Source organism: Eschrichtius robustus, chromosome 2 (assembly GCF_028021215.1).
Source record: "Eschrichtius robustus isolate mEscRob2 chromosome 2, mEscRob2.pri, whole genome shotgun sequence".
NCBI lineage: Eukaryota > Metazoa > Chordata > Mammalia > Artiodactyla > Eschrichtiidae > Eschrichtius > Eschrichtius robustus.
This window is the reverse complement of record NC_090825.1, coordinates 66,227,988-66,254,691: the sequence shown is the minus strand read 5'-3', so window position 1 is coordinate 66,254,691 and position 26,704 is coordinate 66,227,988. Positions and strand designations below refer to the sequence as shown.

The following is a 26,704-nucleotide window of genomic DNA, read 5'->3' as shown; positions in this document are numbered from 1 at the left end:
ATTCTCTCTTCCACTTAAAACTTGTTTGGACTCAGACTCCATGAGTCTGTTATTAAAAGTTAAATTATAATTTATTTTTTTCTTTTCGAGGCAGAGTACACTATCTGCAGCTACAAAAATGCAAACTCCATGAATATCAACTATATTTTCCAAATTGCATTTGGCTAAATGCATACACTGTTAATAATACTATCTAGAAATTATGAGCTATAAAATATTAGAGAATTTCATCATGAAATTATAAAAATTAGCAACATCCTAATTCTAAAATCTCTTCTTAATTTACTATAGGATGTGAAACCAAATATGCTAATAAGAACCTACTGCTTTAAACACAGCCTTGTCATTTGATCAGAATAAGAATATCACCATATAAATACAATAAATAAAACCAAAAGAGAAGAAGGAAAATGTATATAGGCATATACATACATATGTAAAAATACTGCACGCATACATATATACACTTATTCGGCCTGCTATAACAGAATACCATAGACTGGGTGGCTTATCAACAATAGAAATTGATTTCTCACAGTTCTGGAGGCTGGGAAGTCCCAGATCATGGTGCTGGCACATTTGGTGTCTGGTGAGAGCTGGCTTCCTAGTTCAGAGATGGCCATCTTTTCTCTGTGTCCTCACATGGCAGAAGGGGACAAGGGACCGTTCCTGGGTCCCTTATATAAGGGCACTAATTCCATTCATGAGGGCTCCACCCTCATAACCTAATCACCTCCAAAGGCCGCACCTCCAAATATCATCACACTGGGAATCAGGTTTCAACATATGAATTTTGGGGGGGGGGGCACAAATGTGTCATCTACAGTAAGCACCTTAATAGGCCTTGGGAATAGAATGATGACCAAAACTCACGGTCTTTGTCTTCATCAAGCTTATGGTCTAGTGAAAGGCAGACATTACTATGAATATAGAACTACTAACTGTGATAACTGCCATTCAATAAAGCAGTTTCTCTAAATTATAGGTATAAGTCAAGCATGGCAATAATTTTCCTCAACTGTATAGTTGGTACACTAGATACACACACACACACACATATAGTTTATACATTTATACACACATACACAACGGTTATAAATAGAAAAAGCAAAGAATGAAATGCAACTTTGTATTTGCTAGCCCATTGCCCAGTCTTCTTTGCATTTGTGTGTCCTTTTGAAATAATCTACTCATTCGGGCATTTGCTAAACATTGGCCTTCTTTGTGCAAAATACTGAGTTATTCTCTATGGAAGAACAAACCATCTCCTCAATGAGCTTAATGACAATATTATCGGGGCGACAAAGATGACAAGAAACAATAAAATAAGTGTTATATAGAGGTAGAAATATGAAGAAAAGAACAGTTACCGAACAAAAATATCCTACTATTTAGAATTTTGTATTCATACTCACTTTTTAAACCCATAAAATACACCTTAAGAATATTTCTAAACTTGTTGTTGAGTAGCCTAAAATGCTGAATTCTATGTTATTCTATAATACATCTATTAAAACAATGAATTTTAGAATATTTCCAGGTATAAAAACCTATATTTAATAATATTTTCAGGTAGCAACAAATTCACACTAACAGCCATTGCTTTCTCTGTTCCATCCTGAGTGCTGAAATTGGCAAATTATGCAGGAAGCCAATGACTGGAAACTTTCCCAAAGCTTTTTTTTTCCCCCCAGAAAAATCCATTAAATAGAGAAAGCCTTTTTCTTTGGTTGCAGCTTTGCTGGAACCAGTGTTGACTCAGCTAAAGCACTGACCTATAGCTGAATGGCTTAATGTTAAAGTAATTTCAACATGCTATATTTCTCTGACTTTCCCAGCTACCAAGAAAGAATAGTTAGATTTCTTTATTGCTTTGGCTCTTTATTTTAAATGGAAAATGGAAACTACTCTTTTAGGAATGTATTTTGGAGTACAAAAATCTACCAAAGTGCTAAGTTAAAATATTTAATTAAGAGGTATCAAAGTGAAAATATCCAGGGGGTGGGAGGGGATCTCTGTTACAGAAGTATTTTTATTTCAAAATGAAGACACTGAAAGCATAAGAAATCTAAAAGTTCTATACAAATCACTTCAAAAACATTTTGTGTTATTTTGTGTGGCTACAATGTAGTAGCAGCACTAAATACATGTGTTCTCAAAAATGATCATCAAGTAGTCAGTACAAATTGGAGCCATTTTAATCTTGTTTTAATTAAACACGTTGGTTGCTTGACTTGAGTGCTTACTTGGTAACTAATTACCACATGTATAAGCTCTGAGTAGTATGTTTTTACATACTCAAGGATTATGCTGTAAAAGGTACTAAAGAATATTAAGTTAAACAAGAATTCTACCTACCTTTTCCACACACTGTCCACTCAAACAAGACAAGGACATTAAGGATAAAAACACAGAAAGATCATAGTCCATCAAGTACAAAATTAACAAAGCAAGTTAGAACAGGGAGCATTTACTACAGTCAAGGGTTCAGATTAGGTGAAGGGGGTGGAAAGAAGGGAGAGTCATTTCTTGTTTCTAAAGAGAGATCGTAAATTTAAAATAGAAACACCACTGAAAACATATCCTTGAAGTGAGGAGATTTCCACTTCTAGAGGATTCTATTTGAAGTGGTGTTTGTTTGCTTCCTTGCTTTGCCTTGTTCCTGGAAAGCATTGGAAATGACGTTTGTCCATTTGGCTCAGAGTTACTGAATGGTAGGGAAGGCGCAGATGAAACAGGTGAAAGGCATGTAAGTTAAAGACAGGTTTCCTTATAAACTATGGTATGTATTACAAATACTTTTTATTTTCTTAGTTACATGGCTACATTTTTTCACAATGGATTTATGATTATCTGTGACCAATAATATTGCTAGTAAAAAATAATGAACACTCACACAAGGGTTTTTTCCTTTTCTGTTTTTTGCTTTTTTCAAGAATAGAGAGGAAAATTCTAAAGTTTTCTTCCCTAGAATAATGTGGGTTATGAGCAATTCTTATTTTCTCTTGAAAAGTGTCATAAATTATACTGAAAGGTTTTAAATCTCCAGAATCTACATATGATTATTTTATGTCCTCACTTTGCCTTGTTTTTTTTTATCACACAATCATTAACGAAGGGTCTTAATTAGCTTAAAATACTGAAAAGCTGACTGGATGGTTAATACTTCATAGAGATGTTTCCATGTAAATGAAATATCTTATTTTAAAAGATGTATAACAGTTATTTATAGGCTACCCATAACATATTAAAATCAAAGTGTGCTCCAAAACCAAGCTTTGGCCTCTTTCCTTATAACTATTTATTTGGCTTGCATATGTAATTGAATAAATAAAAACAAATGAACATATAAACAATAAATATAAAAGTGTTTTTAAGGGGGAAAATCTTGTGAGAGCGCCCCTAGGGGGCTGCAGGATGAACCCCATAGAGGGGCATTAGGAAGGGCTCTGTAGGCTGAGCTCTGAATAGTGGGCAGAAGCCAGTCACATCAAAAGCCAGGGACAGAGCATTCCAGGTAGAAAGAATGGGAAGTGCAAATTCTCTGAGATGGGAATAAACATGGTATTTTCAAACCAGAAAGAAGCTAAAGGGGCTACAGCCTGGCAGTGAAGAGGGTGTGGTTTAAGATGAGACTGGAAGAGGAGGCATGAGTGAGACCATTGTACTTTTTATTTGGTTCAGAGTATAGAGTTCAGATTTTATTCTAAAAGTGCTTGAAAATGGCTAAAAGGTTTTGAGCAAGGGGATGATGTAATATGATTTACACGTACAAAAGACCAGGTGACTACTGGATTATGGTGGGTCAAGAGTAAAAGTGAGGAGACCTTTAGGAGGGTCTGGAGGTAGTTTAGGTGAGAAATCATGGTGGTGTGGACCACGATGGTAGCAGTGGAGATGGATGGAGATGAACCAATCTGGAAAAACAAAAAACAGTGAGGTAGAGATGGCAGCACTTGCTGATAGACTAGACGTAGGGATTAAGGGAAAGGGGCATATCAAACACACCTGCTAGATTTTGGCTTGAACAAATGGATGGATGACGGAGGCATAAAAGGAACTGAGGAAGATTGGGAGAAGAACAAGTCTGGGCAGGAGAGGAGGACTCAAGTTATCTGTCTGGCATCCAATATATGACCAGCAGGTCACTGGATTTACTAGCTCGGAGCTCAGGAAAAAGTACACTGCTAGAAAGTTTTGGAATCACCAGCACATAAATATTTATAGCCATGGGACTAGATGAGATCACCTGGAGAAGGAGGAAATGCAAGCAGAGACAAGGAGATCGCCCTGGTCTGAAATTTGGAAACCCTCAGCATCAACAGGTGGGATAAAGGAGGACACAAAGGTCACATGTTCACTTCCCAGAGTCTAAATCCTGATCACTGATACGTGGTAATTTTTTCCCCAGGTAACTTTTTTAAAAAATCTAAATTAATTGCAAGTGTTTAAAAATAGGAGATAGTCACATTAAAATGTGCATTTCTAGGGAATTCCCTGGTGGTCCAGTGGTTAGGACTCTGCGCTTTCACTGCCAAGAGCGTGAGGGTGGGGGTTTGATCCCTGGTCGGGGAAGTGGGATCCCACAGGCCACGAGGCGCAGCCAAAAAAAAAAAAAAAAAGTGTATTTCTAGCATCTGTTGAAAAATCCAAAGACCTGCTGCTTTTCAGCCTTCATTCCCATTGGACAACATCAGTGGGAACGAGTAGCTGCTCCCCGTTAGCAGGGAGTGCGTGCACCCAGCAATGGTGCGGTGCCTTTCACTCCTTGTGTTCTCAAGACCATGGTGCTCCCTTCATTCTCCCTCAGCCTTGCCCACCTGGGCTTTTGTGTTCCACTTACCTTTTGTTTTGTTTCAGCACTAAACTTTTAATACTTGACACATTATAGGCTATCAATTCATGACTGTTCATTAAGAATCAACAGTTCCCTTTTGCCTCCAGAACTGACTCTGGATAGTACTATCTTGATATCTTTCACAGTAAGTGAAGGCACTAACCATACCAATGTATAAAACCAACAGTGTCCTTTCTGCAAATTATGGATAACTTGACCTTACGTTTTACCACAAAGTGGAAATAGTCTGAGCAGAGACAAGTAGATTTGAGCCCTTTACCACATAAAAACACATTTCCAATAATTAGGGAGTGTGTGGTTAGTTACAGCCTAATGAAGAAGAATGACTCATGCTAATGTTTCAGTGTCTCCACACCCTTTGAAAGAAGTCTGTACTACAGTCCTGGAAAGTATGATTCTTCAAAGATCGTCATTTACTATATTAGTGAAACATTCAAATTTTATTTTCTTATAATGTATTCCTTAATTTCTCTGTATCTGTGATAACTCTATTTCTTTTCTAAGACTAAAATAATAGAAACCAAATGCTATTTCTTTACCCATAAATCTCGGATAACATGCATACATTTAAATTCTGAAAATTATTAGCAAGAGCAGACAACTCCGAGTTGACAAAGCTAGTATGACCGTCTCAAGTTTTGGGACCAGTTATATTGGACTTACCAATGGCAATAATACTGATAAATTAATATTAACATTTAAAACCACTTACTATGTGTGACGCACAATAGAAACTTCATTACCTAGGTCATCTCTTTTAGCCCTCACCACCGCACTGTATAAAGGTGGTTATCCTCACTGAAGCTGAGAGAGGGTCTGTAGCTTGCCCCAGGTCGTATGGCTGTTGAGTGGTAAAGCTGAGATTCAAACTCAGGCAGGCTGAGTGCGCTGCTCCTGACCCACCAGGAACCATACAGCCTCCATCTAAGCCTTCTCTGAGAAACTTCTGAGTGAAGCAGTGGGTACAAACGGCTCCCATTTTATTCCATTCAACTGATATAATTATGTTCCAGAAGAAATCAAATCACTATGAACAAAAGATTTGGTCTCAAGCCTTGGAGAAACTTTTCCTCAGGCCACCATAGTGATTCTGAAGAGCAGTTCAAGGAACAAGGTGGGGGGACAGCTACCAGGACACACTTTCCACCTCTACCCCCAAACGAAGACTTTCTGGAACCCCCAAGGAAACTGAGGAGGAAGCAGGAAGAAGCTGGATTAGATACAGCGGTTTTTTTTTTGAAAAGGCTTTAAGGTGGTGGTCCTGAAATGAGCTCCTGTTCTATTAAGAACCACTAGATTAGGAGAATCATGATCAGTTGATGAGATGCGAGTTTTCAGGAATCAGTACTTTCTAGGAACTGTCTTCTGAAAGAGCATAGGAAAGAAGAAGAAGCTGGTTTGCATACCTGGCACACTTTGGACCCTCAGGAAATGTTTGTTAGTAACAGCCAACATTTACTGGGCACTCAGGGTGCCAGGCACTAGGCTAAGCTCTCAGCGTATCACCTCCTTTAACCCTCCCAAGAACCCTGCAAGGAAGGTGGCTTTAACTCCATTTTCCTGATGAGAAAACTGGGCACATAAAGGTTAGGTGACACCACGTAAGAGGCACAGTCCCTATGCTTAACCAATAAACTACAGCTGCTGAGAAAATAGATGAAACAATAACGAATGTGGAAAGACAAAAGCCACAAAGAATTTAGTAGAACAGAGCTAAACACCCTCCTCACACGTTACTTCTTCCTGGTTGAAAAAGATGAAGAAAAAGGAATTAAAAAGAGACAATATTTTTCAAGATAGTAACCCAGTTTCAGGTTTACATCTCAGAACACAGATTTTTGAACTATGTTCAATAGTAGTTCCCCTAGAACTACTTGGAGGCTCTTGATGCCCATTTCCAGCAAAGAAGCTCACCTTTTATATGGCAAAGATCTGTCTAAAGTATCCTTTGGGGAGAAAAATTTCCACTGTCCCTGAAAAAACCTTCAGGCTCTAAAATAGTGATAGCACTTATCCTCATTTTTTACTATGAAACTTAGATATAATAACATGGTACACATTCATGATCCACATCACCCGAAACAACACTATATGTCGGTGTTGGGCTGTCTCCCATCACAGGATCAATTTAGCTCTAAGGCGAGTGTTGGGCTGCACCCCACAGGCCTACAAGCCCTGTACTTGCCCAGCTTCAGGACTGAAGAAAGAGCCCGGAGTCAGCAACAGAGACATCAACAGTTTAATGGATTGGGGAGCTTACACGTCTGAAGCAAGGTCCTGGAGCGACACCCCACTGTGTGTGGCAGAGGGCAGGCAGGACCTGGCTGCAGTCTTAGCTCCCCAGGGGGAGGGGAGGCTACCATTTATAGGGGGAATTGATGTCAGGTTGCTTCATCAGTTACCAGGGAAACCAGAAGAGGAGCCCACCCCTCACCTCCCCTTTGAGAAGCTATCCTGGTGGAGACGTTCTGATCTAAAGCTAGAATAATCATTAGCTGGGGCCTGGGGCAACTGTGTAGGAAGGTCAGTCATGAGAGTAGGGAGTAGGTGAAGCAGGCACTGGTCGAGCAGGGGATGTACAGAAAGCAAGAGAACAGCCATCCTGAGTGGTCTGACCACACAGGAAGGAAGACGGATGTGGTCAATACCTAAGGGAATGCTCCGCAGCACAGCACATCAGATCATGCAGGTCACATGCCCTTTAAGGAAACTGAAAACACAATTCTAGGTAATGTGGTTCAGCTGTAGATTGATAGGAACTGGCAGGGCACAATGACTATACAGTGCTTAGAGAGCAGGTAGGCCCCGGCAGAGGGCGGAGGGGTGTTGGGAGGAGTATGTTCCTGTAGCCTGTGAGGCCAAAAGACAGGGTCGCGGAGGGTGAGAAACAGCAGTCATCACTCTACAGCAAAGAGCAATCTTCACTCACCTTATTTCCAGCTTTGGACTTTTCCTTTACAGTCAAAACTAGAAGACAGTCAGTACCTTTGTCAGTGGTGTCTTAAAGGAATTGAAAAAACGAGGTAAAATTTCCACGTTTTGAAGACCTGTTTAAATACAACATTATTATTAACAGAGCCATAGGTCTTCTACAAAAACATAATCTTGCAATTATAACAATATACTGCAATTCTGGCTACCAGCTTCTTGTGTGTATTTCTAGAGACACTTCAGGGAAAGTTTTCTGTTTATCTTTGTCAATTAAGTTTTCTGTTAATTTTTGTCAACCATTTTTTATATTTTTATTCCATTTCTGCTTAGTGCGTGCGCAGGTGATACGTGCACACGGTTCAAAAATTTTTAAATACGGGAGCGTACACAGTGAAAATATCCCAGGAGCTCTCGACCCAGACATCTACCTTTTCTTTCCACAGGCTACCATGGTTATTAGTTTCATGGGTTTCTAGGGATTCCTTCAGATATAGTTTATGTAAGTATACATATTTCTTTCCAAGTTACACAAATGGTAAGGAGCACACATATACTTATATGTCTTCAGGTCAGCGTTTGAACTCCAGGTGAAAGCAAAGATGGGCCAGGGATAAATACAGCAGGATTTCAAACCCAAGTCAAGTAGTAGAGGGCAGAGGGCAGACATGGATCCTCCTTAAAGCTTCCTTCCTGCCCTCTTCAGGTCACCCTTCCTGAAGTGCTGAGTCACAGAGGAGAGACTCAGAGTCCTTACATTGAGGAACAGCTGGGCAAGAAACTAAAGCTCTGTCTCTGATAAACGAAAAGCCCTCTGAAAGAACAGTAAAGACTAGATGCAGAGAGGGAGGGGCAGTGGGGAGGGCCCTTGTAAACGTCTCTGAGGCAAAGCTGACAAGACACAGCAGAATCAAGACCACTCACTGATGGGAGCTTCTGGCTCCCAGTGAGCAACATCGGGAACAATGGGATTCACTCCAGCCGGAAGGAAACAAAATACAGTCGTCCCTCAATGTCCACTGGGGGTTCGTTCCAAGACCCAACTCCAAAACCAGAATCCTCAGATGCTCAAGTCCCCTGTATAAAATGTTGCAGTATTTGCACCTAACCTACAGGATCATCCCTTATAATACCTAAAACAATGTAAATGTTGCTATGTAAACAGCTGTAAATACAATGTAAATGCTATGTAAATACTTAGGCAAGCAGCAAATTGAAGTTTTGCTTTTCAGAGCTTTCTGGAATTTCGTTTTCAAATATTTTCCGTCTCTGATTGGTTGAATCCCAAATGAGGCACACACAGATATGGAGGGCTGACTGTAATGATAAACAGTTAAAGATTAATGAGTAAGATAACTTTTTCCTAAATTATGTATCCTACTCAAATGTCATGTGTAAGATGAGAGACAAATGTCTACATTATGTATTCTTTTTAAATATTGTGTCTTTAATATGTATCTTTATCTGTTTTTATAAAGTGTTTGCATTTTAGAGCAATATGGTATAAAGCAAGGGCAGGGGTCTATGTCTACTGCCATAGCTGAGCACAGCCTCCGGGAAGCATTAGTCTATTTCAGTCACAGACACTTATCACAGGCCAGGCACTATTTTGATGCTGGAGGAACAATATAACAAGACGTGGACTAGGGAGACGGAGTGACTGTTTTCAGTAGACTGTGGTAAGCACAACGATAAGGATACAAAACCATCCTGGTTGTTCATCATCATCGGGCAGGTTGGCTACCCTAAAGGAAGTAACAGCTTCCAAAGTGCTAGTCTTACACATCTCAACCCACCAAAGTGATAACAAATGCCGCAAAAATCAGGAACCATCAAATGATGTTGGTAGAATTTTTTCTTGGGAGGGGAGTATTTTTTTGTCTTTGTTTAGCCATCTTAAATATATTCCTCAGTTTTGTTTGTTTGGGTTCTTTTTACATTTTATTGGTCTAGGAAATCCAAAAGTCTGGAGGCTCCTTCATTACACACCAGTGAGAAAGTAACCAACACCAAGACTGGTTATTTTATACAATCCAAAAAGTTATTTATTTTTAAAAGACAAACTTTGACCCATAACACCTTTTTTTTTTTTTTTCTTTCTGTTACCTCTATTTCTTTGGCAATGAACTGCCCCCCCACCAAATGTTTAAACTTTTAATAGAACTAAGAACAATAGGTAATAGTCCAATACCATATTTCTAAATTGTTTTTCTGCAACTAATTGTTTTTGTCCTATTGTTTAAAAGATTTCATCTAAATTACAGAGTGATACAAAGATCAGTTTTTCCGTCATGCCATTGCTTTCATAATTTGGTGAAACTGAACGATGTCCTCTAGATTTCACAGCAGACTGTAAAATAATAATGAAGCCCTGCTGTTTCCCCTGGAGACAACTGTGGTCTTTGAAGTGCATCAAATCCTTCATCACTGTCACTGACACTCACTAATAAAAATATGAAATTCCTGTAACTTACAGATTGAACTTTTAAAAAATTCAGTCCCCCTAAAATGAGCACATGTGTGCTGCTTGGTTTTCTCTAGTTAATATTAAAAAAAAAAAAAAAAAAAAAAGGATAAGCAATACTCATTCTGATGATCAAGGTTTATTTTTATCTTTTGCATTTGATTTGCTTTACAACTGCCCTGTTGATTGAACAGTTTTGACTTAAACATTAATTTCAAACCAATCCACATTTTTAACCCAATGATCAGATTACTCTAGACAAGACTGTGCAAAGTTTGCCATCAGCATTATAGGCTCCCTTTGTTCCTGCCCTCTACCCTCTCCCTCTTAGTGTGTTTCCTGGCTGATCCCTATCATGACGACCTGCCATAGGGAGCCAGATACGAATCTTAAGCTCAATGTTCTCATGATGTAGACCTGTCACTCAAACAGCTAAGCCCTGCTAGAGCCTGCAACAGAACCCAGGGCTCCTTACTCACTGGCCAGTGGTCTTCCCTACATCTTACCTGCTCTGCAACAGGCCACGCCCGCCAGCAATGCTCAATGCTATATAATCTGCAGTGTTGAGCTTCTAAAAGCAAGCAAACTAATAAAACACATTGTTCTAAAGGCCATGTTGGGGATTTAGGTTAATGAACGTTAATGGCCCTCAGTCACTCAGAGTGTTACACATTACACAACTTTCTTAGGGTTCTTTGAATTTCAGCCAGGGCCTCGTGGCATCTACTACCTCAACACCCCAGTTGCCCCAAAAATAAGAATGGTGGAAATTTATACATTCTAGCAGGCTTGTTAGAAAAATTATTTTGTGGGAAGCCAATGGATATTTGGTGTCTGCTTAGTTCTCAACATTATACCACATAAGTCACCATCTACGCAGAATGCTAGAGTATAAGTAAATAGTACCTAAAAAAAAATCAGAAGCTTATACTTCTAAAATACTACAAGATGATTTACAGTTAACCTCAGAAAAAAATTAGAAGTTTCAGTCTCTTGTACAAGACTTTTCATCTGTGCTTTAACTCTTTAATTTATAAAACACTCAGGCCTTGTATTCATTCTGGAATACCTTATGATTATGCTAAACCACACAATAATGTCCAAGTTTCCTATATAACACAGGTGGCATTGTATGTATTATTTTACTCCACATGGTTAAAAACTTTATAAGTGGAACCATGGAAGGTTAATATATGTCAAAATTATGCTCAATATTAGGCACTATCATATAGGAGAAATACAGGGGAAAAACTATGCAGTAGGAACGGTTTGGGCCAGCCATTATTTTAAGTGCTTTATGTGCCTATCAGGTCAACTATACACAGTAGATATTACTCTCCCTAATTCACACGTAAGGAAATTGGGGCTTAGGGCTTGCACACCTTGCTCAAGGATTCAGAGCTAGCAAATTGAAGAGGTGAGGTTAGAACAAGGTCTCTAACACATCAAAGCCCATGTTCCTAACTACCGTAATGCCCCTTTAGCCCACTGCATTTGGGCCTTAGTTTTGACTTTAAAGTATAAAGCTTGAGAGAATCATGAAACTGCAACTTTTTGAAGGCCTCATGTCTTGTCTAAACTCAAGTCCCAGCATGGGAAGGCCCAGCTTCAGGCGTCCTCCCAAGGTAGTGGGTAGATCCATGTTCCCTAGGGCCTCAGGCATTGCTGAGCAGACTTATTAAACAGCACCTTTTCCTCCTCCCAGAAAGAAGATACTAGAAATATTTAGGAAGAACATGGATGCAGTCCCTGGGGATATTGCAGGGGGACTATTATACATAGGGTAGAGTTGGATACATTTACCTTTTATGTCTTATGAGTCTATGGGCCTAAATAAGAAGATAAAGAAGAGAATCTAAAGGAAATGCTTAATGAGCTGGATTTGTGATTCATTTTAATTAAGCCATTATCCTCTCATTTTATGATCTATTCAAAGTAGGGGCACTGATGGCTTTAAAAGTGGTTAAGCTGTTCAGTTTCTGAGGACTGGGGCTGACACAAATATGTTCATTTTTTAATATGAATTTTGATTGCTCTATGATAAAAATATAACCACTGTCTATTCTTGGTCGCTTTATTTTAAAATCTGAATCCTACGTATGCCATTAAATAACTAAGTTTTGAGGTTTGTCTGGAGATGACTGGCTACTCCCCTGATGACCTGTGTACTATCGCTAATGATTCGTGACCAAGGTTTATTCAGAACCTCCAGCCTAAAGCAGGAAGGGCTGCTTGAAAGACAGCTTTGGCAGCCTTTGAAAGCTGTGTGTGGATGAGGTATGTGTGTCCAGGAATTCTTATATCGCTTTCTCATTTTCAAAGCTTGCACATCCTCAAGAGACCTTGTCAAGGTCAAAAGCGCAATGAGCGAACCAGGGGAAACCCCAGAGAAAGCCAAGATCTGAAAATAACAGCGGGCTCTCCAGAGGCCGACGGCTGTGCTAACTTGGCAGGCTAGGAATATCATGGGGCTCCCAGGAAGGCAATAAAGTCCTTGGAGGAGGGAGGAGGGAAGCGAAAGGGCAAGGCATGGCAAGGCAGAAGCAAAGCAAGAGGATTCTGTTAACCAAGATACAGCAGAAAGCAGGGGCAGCGGTGGGTTGGGGGGTGTAGAAGGAGATTTGAGGGAATAAAGAAACATAATTATCTGGTTAATTAGAAAATAAATATAACTTTGGATACATTTTTAACATCCAAGGTTTGAGGAATATATTTCAAAATCTGGAGTTTTTTAAAAAGCACTCATTAAAAACGCCTTTCTGATGTCTGGCCTTTGTGTGAAAATAATACATACATGTTGCTTGAAATGCTCCAGAACGGCATATCGCAGGTGTATATTTGAATTGAAGCCAGAGATGGAAGGACAATCTAATTCTCTGGCCAGAACAGTACACTGAAAGTTAATCATGTTGCCGTATACTTTTCCTAGAAATATAATACAGACTTATCGTATTAGAAAGCTCAGCTGGGGAGAGGTCAATTTACCTAGCTTGAACGTTTTGGGTTTATATTGATGAAATAGTTATGGTTCCCTGTCACTTCTCTTGGTCTTGTTTCTACATTTCTGATATTTAACTGTAGAAGAAAAATAAATAGAATTTACGATGACATCTTCAAACTTCAGATGACTATAGAGTATTATAGCCAATATTTCTCATTGATTATAATGCACATCCTTCCTTTTTTCAGTGGCTTAAAAGACATGACTACCTTGTAGATGCCCTCTAGTTATTAAAGGTACCTTTCTATGTGGTTCAAAGGAGATCTCTGCTCAACAATGCAGAGAAGCTTATCGCCAATGCTACTCTTTGTCAGATACCCCATGTAGGTAGTATATTTCATATTATAAAAAAGTCTAAAAGCATATTAATGGTTCTTTCCTTTTTTTCTCTCTTTTCAATTATAGCAGAAAATGGCCCCCGTCTACTTGTGGAAGCAGAACAAGCCAAGGTGTTCTCACACAGAGGTGGCAATGTTACACTGCCATGTAAATTTTACCGAGACCCTACAGCACTTGGCTCAGGAACCCACAAAATCCGAATTAAGTGGACCAAGCTAACTTCAGATTACCTCAAGGAAGTGGATGTTTTTGTTTCCATGGGATATCACAAGAAAACCTATGGAGGCTACCAGGGTAGAGTGTTTCTGAAAGGAGGCAGTGATAATGATGCTTCTCTGGTGATCACAGACCTTACCCTGGAGGATTATGGGAGATATAAGTGCGAGGTGATTGAAGGATTAGAAGATGACACCGCTGTGGTAGCATTAGATTTACAAGGTAAGTATCTATAAATCATGTTTAACTTAGGAATGATAATTAATCATTGCTTTCTTTTTTCATGACAAGTAATGTCTAATGGTTACCACAGTGCTGATGTGAGAAATCAAAAGTCCATGTAAAGAATGTTTTTCTGTTCTTTTGTAATCTACAATCTATGATTCCAGCTTTCATATTTGAAATGTACACACAATGGTTATATGCAAATTTGAAGCTATTTGCAAGTAGGAGAAACATGCAGTGGAACTGAATTAACAACATTCAGAAACTGCCTTATGCCATTCAAAATTTAAATCTCATTACATAGTTATTAAGAAATTCAGAGTGGAGGCTTTTTTATAATGCTTCTAAAATTAACTCAGTTTCAAAATAATGGCAAGTTTTGTGAAGGACATCTGCTAACTAAAATACATTTAATTGTATTCCGTAAAATAACTGTGAAAACTTAATTTAACAAAAAAGTAAACTCTGGATTTATTTAAATATTCTTGTAAAGAAGTAATTTGTTTTAATGGTCCAGAGTCTCTTAGACACTGAATACCAAATGGTCAAGGCATTTTGTGGGGGGAGTTTTATTTCTTAAATATGTAATACATTCAGTAGGTTCAAAGATCAAAATGTATACAAAGCTAAACAATAAAATGTATCCATGCCATCCTGTCTCCCCTCTGCCCAAAGCCCTTTAGGCCTCTCCTTAGTTTCTCATGTATCTCAAGACACCCTTTACTCATGAATTTCAGTGTTTCTTTACAAGGAAGGATGAACTCTGGCTGCATTAATAGAAGACTTTCCTTCCTTATATAAACTATAGGTGTGTGTTTGCTAGAAGCTCCTTTCACATTCTAGGCCAGATTTGTGGCTTTTGGAAAAATATGTTTGGCGCACTAGCACTTCATTGAAGATGTGACCTTCTGAATCCCACAGAGTGCCTCACATGCATGCAGATTTATTAGCTTTATGTATCTGATACATTGCTTGATGTTGTAAAGTTCATTTTTGCGACCTTCTCTTGTCTCTCTTAGTTGTAATTCTTGGCTCCTGATTGCATGCCACCTTATACTTTGAGTTTTTATTGATTCACTTTCATATCCATGAACATTGGCATTATTCAGGATGAAAGAAGTAATTGGCTTAGAGAAGACAGTCAATCATCAAATATTAATTGAGGGTCACTTTCTTTTATCAAAGAGGCATCAGGCGCTGGATGCTAGTAGTATCAAGATGCTTATGTTAGTCCCAGCTTTGTCAGTGTATGTTTTGTAACCAGAGCAAGTTACTTATCCTTATTGTACCTTGGCTTCCAATCTATGAATAATAGGTTGAACTGTATTATCTGTTAAGTTACTTTTTCTTAAACTTAAGTAATTCACATGCCATATTTATTATGTCCCTACACTTACTTAAAAATACATTTAAAATAAATAGAAACCAGTATAACTTGCCAGAAATCGAAGGAAACCATAAAAATAAGTACAGTGAACATAAGATATTTCTAATTATAAATGGATACATGCTTGCTGATGGCTTTGAGCATGAAGCCAGCTCTCCCTTTTCTTGAAAAGCAGATTTAACACGTGTTAGAAGATAATACCCTCTATGGTCAAACTGAGACTTCCTTTAGGACACAATTAGAGGTGTTGAAGGGAAATTGTAAGAAGAGTAATTTTTCCTGTATAGGCCCTGCACTCTCCCAAATCTCCATGTTTTCCATGCTTTCATAACATTTCTCTACCATATAGCACATACGTATATGAGCTAAGTAAATGTATCCAAGAAACCAATTTAATTGATAAATACTTTTACAAGTGCTGTTTTGGTACCATGAGAAACAAAAAAATTCCAAATCATGGCTCCTTTCATTCAACAATCTTACAGTCCATTAAAGATTCTAAGATACTTTCAAAAGTAAGTACTTTAAAATAAGGTAGAATTTGGTAAAGTAAGTAGGTAAAACAAATTGCTCTAATCATATGCATATTTATTTTGCTCACCTTCAGTAATGTCCCTTGACAGCTGAAACTTAGGGAAAGCTCCTTTTCTAAGGTAACATGGCTAGGAGTAAGAGCTAGGGCTAGAATTTGACACCAAGGGCACTGAATGAAGTCTATGCTTTTATCTACTATGATCTGGGAGTTTGCAGGAAGAAGAAAGTTTCTGTTGTGGGTGGGAAAAATGGAGGTTTCAGAGAGGCAGTGGTGTTTGACAGCCTCAGTTCTTCTGAAGTTTTCTCAAGATTCTCAAAGGCCCCAAAGTTATTTGGGAGATGACCTAGGGACTGTCTTTGGTCATACTTCATTTCTTGGTGTGCCCATTCTCACTGCAGAGAATGTTTTTCCATCCTTCTTGTGTACTATAACAAGGGCAGAAGCAGTCATTACCCAGAGGCTCTGCCTTGAAATAACTGACATTTCCATATTTAACATTACATACATGAATTCATTTCTGAACTGGAGAAAATATAATCCTTCGAGAATAAGACCAAAGGGACTTCCCTGGTGGCGCAGTGGTTAAGAATCCGCCTGCCAATGCAGGGGACACTGGTTCGAGCCCTGGTCCGGGAAGATCCCACATGCCGCGGAGCAACTAAGCCCGTGCGCCACAACTACTGAGCCTGCGCTCTAGAGCCCACAAGCCACAACTACTGAGCCCATACACTGCAACTACTGAAGCCTGTGCGCTCAGAGCCTGTACTCCACAAAAAGAGAAGTCACCGCAATGAGAAGCCCTCGCACCCCGCAACGAAGAGTAGCCCTGGCTCGCCACAACTAGAGAAAGCCCGCAGGCAACAACAAGGACCCAACTCAGCCAAAAATAAATAAATAAATAAATTTATTTTTAAAAAAAGATCAAAGATCAACTCTACCCCCTGAGCCCTCCCCTTCCACCCCCAGCTATGATGTTCTCAGAGCACTGTATACAGATTTCCATTGTAATTCTAATCACATTTTGTTTTGTAAATATTTGCAAATTGTCCGTCTTCACCTGCTAAATAGGATCTACTTGAGGCAGTCAAGTGCCAAAACAAAGTCAGTGCTCAGTAAATAGTTTATAGGTGAGTGAATGTTTGATACAATGGGTTTATACTTTCAAATACAAAAAAGCCTGCATGCAATGGAAGGCGGTGGAAAGGAAGAGACATTTGATTGGGACCATGAAAGGTGAACCTGGTTCTTTCAAGGGGTAGAGAGCATGACAAAGCGGGAAAGAGGGCATCACAGGTGTGAGGGAGAAACTCTTCAAAGGCCAACATGTGACTAACAGATGCCACAGACAGTCAGCAACCACCTTGACTGGTTTAAGGCTCGCCATGGCAACAGGGTGGGATAAACATTTTTAACTTTTTATTATAGCCAATTTCAAACATTTGGAAAAGTAGAAAGACTAGTATAATGAATCTCTATATATCACCAGCTTCAAAAAATGTCATGATATAGCCAATCTTATTTTATCTTGCTTTATTTACTCCCACCCCCAATGAATAACTTTCAAGAAGATCTCAAGACATTATTTTATCTATATATACTTCAACATGCAATAAGAACTCATTTTAAAATAAAATTACAACATTTTAATTATAGAATAAGATCTGAGGAACCTTGATTGCTACCTGAGGATAGACACTGGGAGGGACTTGACAATTTCCACCTAGTCTGGGGTAGATGCTCAAGGTGCAGCAATTATATACGTAAGAGTTTGAAGGCTATGATAAACCACATGTAGCACAAGAGATACCTTGTGGTTATCATTTACTAGCTCTTATTCCAGGTCCTGACCTTTTTCCATTACCAATTACATCCTTATAGAGGACCATCTACCAATCAGCAAGTTTCACTCAAGCGCCTTGTCAATCTTCTAATATGCATAAATAAGACCAGGGAAGCGTATCATTTTGAATATCATAATTAAGCTGCCTTTCCAACTGTAATTGTACAATGCCTTTAATCATATTGGCCCTTTAATACCAGATTAAATGCTATGTGCTTCAAAGAATTTTCCCAATTAGAAAAATGTCGTTCTTCTTCAAGATGCCCAAATTGCATGGTTTGTATTTATAAGATTTTATTCTGTCTTGGATTCAAATTTATATATCCATAGTATATATATCAAATCATGGACTCTTTGCAGAAAGAGGTCACACTCCAAACTCAAGGTACCCTGGAGTACTGAGTGCAATGCCTTGCTCTTAGTTGTGTTTTAAGATCTGTTTTTCAAATCATACTGATTAAAAAAAAAGTAAACCCTTTTGAAAAACTGACCTACATATGAGTTGGAATTAGCTGTGGAAACACAATTTTTTTTCATATAGAATCTTGGATAGGGTAAAGCCCTCTGATTACTACCAAATTACCCACACTGCTAGAAACAACACCCAGCAAGAGACAAGCCTTATATGAATATAACAAGGAGAGTGTCACTAGACATTCATGAGTAGCCCAATACAGAATTCACTTGTGCAATCAATAAACATATAGATATGATATGAAAAACATATTTGTGCTTCCAATCTTCCACTGTATTGGTCTTCCATTGATGAAAATGGGGCCAAATACACAAAAATATAGTCTGAGAACTTTTAGAAATAGAAAGCTAATTTCAGATATGTACATAGCACTGAAAGGTACTCTGAGAGGCACTGAAGAAGGTAAAATTGTTCTGCATGGTCTCTACCTTTTTATTACTAAAAATATTTACTTTGTGGAGTTACTGAAATTTCCTTAAGCTTTTATATGTACCATGGCATGAAAACCTTTCATATATCCAACAAATTGATATTTGCCAACCACTAGGATGAACTGGCCCGTGCAATTGTAAGTCTTAAAGGACGCGTTTTTAAAACATTTCAGTTGACTAAACTACCCACATCATTTGATATTATTCTTTTCCATGTGAGGTATCTTCCTTATTAATCCTCTTTTTAGTGATGCATACCAGCCCTTCATGGAAAAGAGCTTTTGCTTATATTTTGACATATAAGTATAAAATAATCATACTTGGAAAATAATCATATACCTTTCTTTCTCACCCATGAAAGTTTAACTTTTCTTATTTTTGTAATGCCGGATGAAAGCAATCACCATTTGCTCCATAATTCAGCTGTAGGAATTGCACTTTTTTCCACAGAGCCAAGAAGGTTTTCTGTAATTATAGTCTTAGATGTTGACATCTTAACTAGCTGAAAGTAAAATGAGCAAATAAATAAAATACTAACAAACATGCAGTTCCAGAAATGCCCACACTTGCACGAAACATTTGATTGTTGAAATGTATGCACCAAATGTGTACAATACAGTGAAACTTTTAAAACGTTGGCGGGGACACAGAAATTGACCTTGATTTACTTGGAATGTGTTCTTTCCAGCATCACCAACCATTAATTAAAATCTGCTAAGTAAATCTTTTGAGTTACTATAAGTTGATCATTTATTCTTACAATTGAAAAATAGTAAAATTTTAATATAGGGTTTCACTTTGACTTTGAGTAATGATTGCATGAAATTATGTTAAATTTGAAAGGAACTCAGAAATATATTACAATGGATTTGGAACTGAATCAGACATAACTCAGTGGTTAATCAAGGACAAATTACTAAAGAAAAAATTTTCACAATGCCTATGGGAGTCCACCAAACACAGTCTGGTGAATTTAAACTGAGAGGCTGTCTAGGTCTTTAAAATTATTATAAATTAAAATAGTCTGCATAATCCACTGTTACCATCTTGAGCTATTTGAGAAATGGAATTCAACCTAAATGGTTGAATTTAGGTTTAGATACTTTGAGATTTTCTCTCACTTAAGGTCTAGCTGCCAAGGAAACCTCTACTGGATAAATTAAATATTTTCCTTTTCATTGGCATTCCTGGGGTTGCTGAGAAAGAGGATGGAAGGCACGAGGGGGCAGGGAGCACTACAGCAGCTCCTTCCCAGTGCTGACTGAGTCTTAGCTGGATGCTGGGCACAGCCCTTCTTAGAAGGAGTCATCTTCAGGCCTTCCCCACCTCCATTCCGCCCATTGCTGCAGGGGGCAAAGGCAATGAAGGGAGTCTTTTCCTCCTTACTTTTGGCTCCGATTCAGCTTACAGATCCTTCAGCCAAGAACCTGAGAAGGCAGGATGAGATCAGGAAGCCTTCCTGGATCTCTGCCTCTAGTGGATGGTGCCAGCTGGACTGCCCTACAGGGACAAACGTGTCCAGCAGAGAGACCTTCAGTGGATGTGACTTGATTTAGGCTACTGAAATTTCTTCTCGTAGAGTCTTCCAGGACAATTTCTAAAAGCATACGTTTCCTGTGTACGGGTTACACCATTAGTGGGTTGTGCATCCATCTTGTATAGGGCCTGCAGTCTCATAAAATAGCACATTTGGTATAATCCACCAAATTACTGTGTCAGCAGACAGTTTTTTACATTCCACACACTAAAATATGAATTATTTTTAATTATATTTAAAAATTCAAGGCGAAGCCTTGAATAATCACTCGAAATTAATTGTCTTTTAGCAACCATGGGGGAGACATTTTCATACAGTGGTCCTTCATAAAGTCCAACAAATGATGCAACGTTGCTTTCTTATGATGCAATCCTTATCCTTTAAAGAAACTGTGCAGAAAGTTGTGAAACAGCTCAGTCACCTCCCATGATTATCTGACGGAAAGAAATGCTTTTGGAAAGCTGTTGCATCTTCCCAAAGTCAAGTGCCAAGTCACAGTGTTTACATATTCTAAGGGTTTTTGTCCTCTAAAATATTTAATCCTTTGGCAATAACTTTGACAGATGTCTATTTTGTAGGACAAGCTTCTGGAAGCTTTTGGTTTTTTTTCTATTTGCAATAAAAATGTTTTTAAAAGCTTAGTTTCAGTTTGCAATACATGAATACGGAAACTGAAAAATAGTAATGGAAACATTTTAAAAATGAAAGCTCTGATTTTAGTCGCATTGTTCAAGGACAGAATAAAGTAAGATTAAGAACTACAGTAAAAGTTGAAACAGATAAGAGAGCCACGATGTTTTTTATGGAAGTGCACTGTAAAAAGTTACCTTATTAATATGAAATAAGACCGCTTAATTATGTTGTTGTTAGATATGCAATAGGTAAGTTCTCAGGGAGCGCTACTGGAAACGATAATCTGCAGACGAATCGTTTCGGAAAGGAGAATTGTGAGGACTGAGCTGAACTCTTAGCAAAAGAGGTAAATCACTGAAGTTACCAGACCAAAGAGCAAACTGTGAGATGCTCAGAGCTGAGAGGTTGTTTGAAGGGAAATGGGACCATGAGAAAACACTGCAAGTGGAACAAAAACTGCTTCTTCATCTGACGGAGAGTCTATTATGTTTTTCCCCACTCAAGTGGGATTTGCTCATAGTTCTTACTATTTGTGCCACTAACGATTCCTTGCCTCCTCCTTTGGACAGGTGTGGTATTTCCTTATTTTCCACGACTGGGGCGCTACAATCTCAATTTTCACGAGGCACAGCAGGCTTGTCTGGACCAGGATGCTGCGATCGCCTCCTTCGACCAGCTGTACGATGCCTGGAGGGGTGGGCTGGACTGGTGCAATGCTGGCTGGCTCAGTGATGGGTCTGTACAGTATCCCATCACAAAACCCAGAGAACCCTGCGGAGGCCAGAACACAGTGCCCGGAGTCAGGAACTACGGGTTTTGGGACAAAGATAAAAGCAGATACGATGTCTTCTGTTTTACATCCAACTTCAATGGTAAGATACTAACCATACTGCCTTGTTTCCTATCCCAGAGACCAGTACATACTGTGATGTGACATTAAACTTTTAATCTTATCTACTTAAAAAAAAAGAAAAAAAGCTTTGAAGTGTTGCTCCAGATATAAGAAATTCTGAAATGTCATAATTTTTTAAAATCCACAGACATCAAGCAAACGTACATATTTCCATGATTCTTTGGTTTTATTGCATCCAACTGTTATTATGAAATAGTTTAACTGTCACGTTGTATGGAGTCTTTTTCTCACTGCCAAAGCTGATGCTGCCACCGGGTGCCCTCCATGGGACAGAGGCCTCTCCACCGAAGTAAGGATGGCGTCTGTGCCATGGTCTTCTTCTCTAAATTACAATGTCAATTTATTCATAGATGATCAGCAAAGCTTAGGATAAAGAGACAGCATTATCTCTCTGATAAAGAGAGGGCTCAGGATAAAGAGACCTTTGCAAGAAAATTAAGTAGAAATAACATTGGAGGTGAAAGCAGAAGTGAGAGATCCAGGTTGTATCAGTGCTGATGACTGACTCATTGACTGCGACACAGCTCCCAACCCTGTCTTGTTCCTTCCAGAACCAGTGACGTAACATGTAGGGCCCAGTGCAAAATCAAAATGTGGGCTCCTTGTTAAACAGTTATTAAGAATTTTAAGATGACACAGTAAAGCATTAAGTCACGCGTGCGGCCCAGTGTAACTGTACAGGTCGCAAACCCACGAGGCTGGCCCTGGCCCCATTATTTTATATTTCAGGTGCCTGGTGACATGCTTTGGCGAAAACAGCAAGGGATCAGGGATCAACAAACTTTCTGTAAAGGGTCAGACAGTAAATATTTTTGGCTTTGTGGGCCGTATGGTCTCTGTTGCAACTACTCCATGTAGCTTTGTATGTTATAACACAAAAGCCGCCATGAACAATATTAAACAGATGGGTGTGGCTGTGTTCTAATAAAACCTCACTGGACCCGTGCGCTGTAGTTTGCCGGCCTCAGCTACAGATGATAGAACTAACCCTCTTATTCATGTTCCCGTGACGGCTGCCCTTTCTCTAAATCATATCCTCTTAGTCTAGAAAGAACTGGCAAGCATTAATTTAGACTTCAATAATCTGTATTTAAAGAGAGGCAGGAGGGTATCACATTACAATGTGTAATCAGGTTAGACAGTCTGATTCTACTCTGCCTGAAACTAAAAGTCTGAGAAAATCTTGCACTGATCGGTATCACTTTAGTCAGTTGATGTCATATTTTATACATTTCATGCATATTTGATACAAATTGAAGGAATCTCAGTAATTAACACAATTGAATTAGTGGTTGAGACTAACTTGCTCTTTCTTGTAAAATCAAGCAATGGTTAGGTGTCAGAGCTCCCACAGAGGGAAATTGAAAAAAATAACTAACTTCATCCTCTTTGCCAGTGAGTGAACAGACTGAGTTCACATTCTGAGTCCATATTATTTATGGCAAGTGACTTCCTGTACGTTTTGCATTTTCATACTGTAGTCTTTGAATAAGAATAATGTCTTATTGATACCTGTAATGAAAAGGACTTGACGGCTTTTGATTATTTTTAAATGGACTTTTCTGTCAGGAATGTTTTTTGATCCTTTCACATTCAAATTTTGCCTCTCTAGAAACTTGTGCTGGGCTTCAGTCTTGCTACAGCTAGAATTTAAATAGCTCTTGCTTTTAACATGGAATTCTGTCTTCTCTAGTGCCACAGAAGGGCCCTTTTTGCCACTAATTAGCTAAAAGAGACCTATCTGTCATTTCCCTTTTCTTTTTTACAGCTCTAAAAGGGCCATGTCTGAACACACATTAAGGGGCAAGGAAAAAAACTAATTTAATGGAGAGCAACCTAGGGGCACTACATTTAACTGACAATCCTGTGTTTCAGAACCTTTACAGACACTGCTCTATATCCCCCTTCATTGAGAAACACTTCCATTTGGGGCTCCTTCCACCTCTGTGGGGCTGAGCCACAGACAGGCCCACTGACCCTCTCTCCTTTTCTCCGCAGGCCGATTCTACTACCTGATCCACCCCACCAAGCTGACCTACGACGAAGCGGTGCAGGCTTGTCTCAATGATGGTGCTCAGATTGCTAAAGTGGGCCAGATATTCGCTGCCTGGAAACTTCTGGGATATGACCGTTGCGATGCAGGCTGGTTGGCGGACGGCAGTGTCCGCTACCCCATCTCTAGGCCAAGAAGGCGCTGCAGTCCTACTGAGGCTGCGGTGCGCTTCGTGGGTTTCCCAGATAAAAAGCATAAGCTGTATGGTGTCTACTGCTTCAGCGCATACAACTGAGCGTGCCCCTAGAGCACGTCAGTTTTAAAGTCATTAAGAACATGTGAAAGGTTTTTTTTTTTAATATGAACTCATGCAAATTACCAAAACTGTGATAACCCTTTTTTACTTACTGTAAAGTCATTTTCATAAAGACCAATTCATTAATTTGTTTTTGTAAAGCTATCATTCAATATATATTATAAATTAATATAATTTTAAGGGAAGCACTACATAAGGAGGCTTTAGAGCCAAACCGTTTTAGGCTACACCATCCCAACGAAGTATCCTTTCAAGATCGGGGCATGCAATAGCGTAAGGATTGCTAGGATTAAATTAAGGATAGTAAAGCTACTCAGAGTAGCAGCTGCCACAAGCACAAATTTTACACATTTGTACAATTTTGAAATGCACTACAATAAACAGATTAGAGCAACAGATTTGAAATACAGGCTTCTTTACATAAACTGAGATTCTGAGAGGCTGCACAAAACTTAGTTTCACAAGGGAACAATCTACACTTTTCTAAAATATTTCAAAGCTCCAAAAGACAGAATTATTTTACTCTTTAAAATCCTGCCTTTTTGACCAAAAAAAAAAAAAAAAAAAATTCTTATGGACTCCAATGTATAATAACAAGCACAGTTAAAACCCCTTAATAATCCCATTTATATGAAGTATGAAACTAAAATAAGCAGGTAATATTTAACCAATGAGACTCCTACCTTCTTCTAATTAAAACTACACATGCCTGAGAAGAATTGTTTTATCTTTTGAGTAGCTTTACTGAGTTATATTTAAATTCTAAGGGCCGTTTGCTAAGCAGCATTTAGCATCTACTCAGGGCAGTTATATAGATAAACTGCTGGACAGAAAAACTGTAAAATTTAGCAGCTTGATTTTATGTTAGCCTATGAAATGTTATTGTCCTATAAAAATAACTTTAAAATATTTAATATTTCTTTATTTACATGACATGACAAAAATTTAAATCATAAAAGGAATGAATTACTATACTTGTCTAACCAAGAAATAAGAACCCAACTTTAAAAATTCTTATTATTCCTATTTGTATGTATACTAGAAAGCCCAAATGGTGCCTGTGTTTGGGGAAGAAAGTCAACAAAGTAGTTTTAAACCTCTCTCCATATAGAAAATGTGGTCAGTGATGTCACTTTTCTTGCTGATCATCATTAGGCTTAAATGAAATGCTGAAGCTGTCATCAAAGAGTTTACACTAAAATCTTCAGGGCTTTAAATGAAAGGGTAAGAACAGCTTCAGGAAAACAATTTTCCCTGTTAGCAGCTCCAATCTTAAATAAAGCTCGGTTTTCCTATATTTCTATGACTGTTGAGACCCCACAGGGACCAATATTTGTATTCAAATTACATTTCATGGTTTCCCATTGTTTCACAGTGAGTTCTAATAAATGGGATTTAGTATAATAATCCAAGTATGACATAGCTCGTATGCTTTCATGAATGTTTTTATGTAGATTTTCCTCCCATGAACATGAGTAAATAAATCTGTTTCCTGAATTGATTGTGGTTGCATTCAAAGCTCTGTAATAATTCTAATAAATTTACTCTATTAATGTAGAATTATGTGTGTGGAAGGTATAGAACAATTGGAATTCCATGAAATCATAACTATATGCATACATTATCTAGGCAGAATATTATAAATAAAAGTAGATCATTTCTTCCACCAAAAGCATATCTGGAAATTTTCAGAGGCTTTCATATTAAAAGATGAGAATGTCTGCATGCACAGTTTTACATTAGGTTGGATATGCAAATTGTACAAAAAATATAAATCCAAAGAGATTGTGAGGTTTAACTCAAACACTGCTAATACAAATAGAACTCAAACTTCTAAATTAAAAATACCTGAATGGTCTAGGAGAAGATGAATATATTATTCAAAGAGGGACTATCTCCAAAATAGTGACTCTCGTACCTCAAATATGGGGGTTAGCTCATTGGAGGAAACCCATACTTGAGTGATTATTACCCACGTTACAAGAATCTTATTGGAATTGCAAGTGGGAACAAGTTTCTATTGAAGCAGATATATAATTTTCAGTTATTGCTGCAGAACTCTACCTTTATAATATTAAGCATAGTAGCATTTCTTAACTTTTGAATACTTACTAGTACAGGAATTGGTGCTGATCAAAATCTCTGGAGTGACTGTTAGCTGATTAAAATCTATACTGACTGCACACCATTTTTCCATGCTTGTAAAAAAAAAAAAAAAATATATATATATATATATATATATATATATATATATATATATATGTCTTAAAAGAATGAATACTGCTGGGCAGAATTTTTATCTTCTTCTGACTTCCCCCAAAGGACCAGAGTTCCCATACCTTTTTGGACTCCTCCTTGAATAAGAGTTTCTTTTTAATGTTCTTATTTTGCCATTTTCCACCAAATGTCTATTTTCCTACTTCATTCCTCAAGATATCTCACTGAGAATGTCTGAAAAAGAAAGGTTATCCTAACACAATTCCTAACAGAAAGTCGGTACAACACTGGTTAATTCAGAAAATTGCTCCTCAGACTTGGGTACCAAGAGTATCAGAGGGATGAGATGGGAGTCTGGGTTAGGAAATCTTTTGATCATTTTGTCCATAATTAACA

General features: G+C 38.3%; 1 protein-coding gene across 1 annotated transcript in view; it reads left to right on the top strand.

Annotated features, from left to right (window-relative positions):
- The window catches only part of HAPLN1 (hyaluronan and proteoglycan link protein 1), a 70,032-nt gene extending 44,444 nt beyond the window's left edge, over positions 1–25,588 (top strand). Inside the window, exons 3-5 of the mRNA XM_068533673.1 lie at positions 13,657–14,028; positions 21,439–21,741; positions 23,781–25,588. Coding sequence (XP_068389774.1) covers positions 13,657–14,028; positions 21,439–21,741; positions 23,781–24,070 — 965 coding nt within the window. The 3' untranslated portion in view covers positions 24,071–25,588. The remainder of the gene's footprint in view (positions 1–13,656; positions 14,029–21,438; positions 21,742–23,780) is intronic.
- Positions 25,589–26,704: the final 1,116 nt, after the last annotated feature.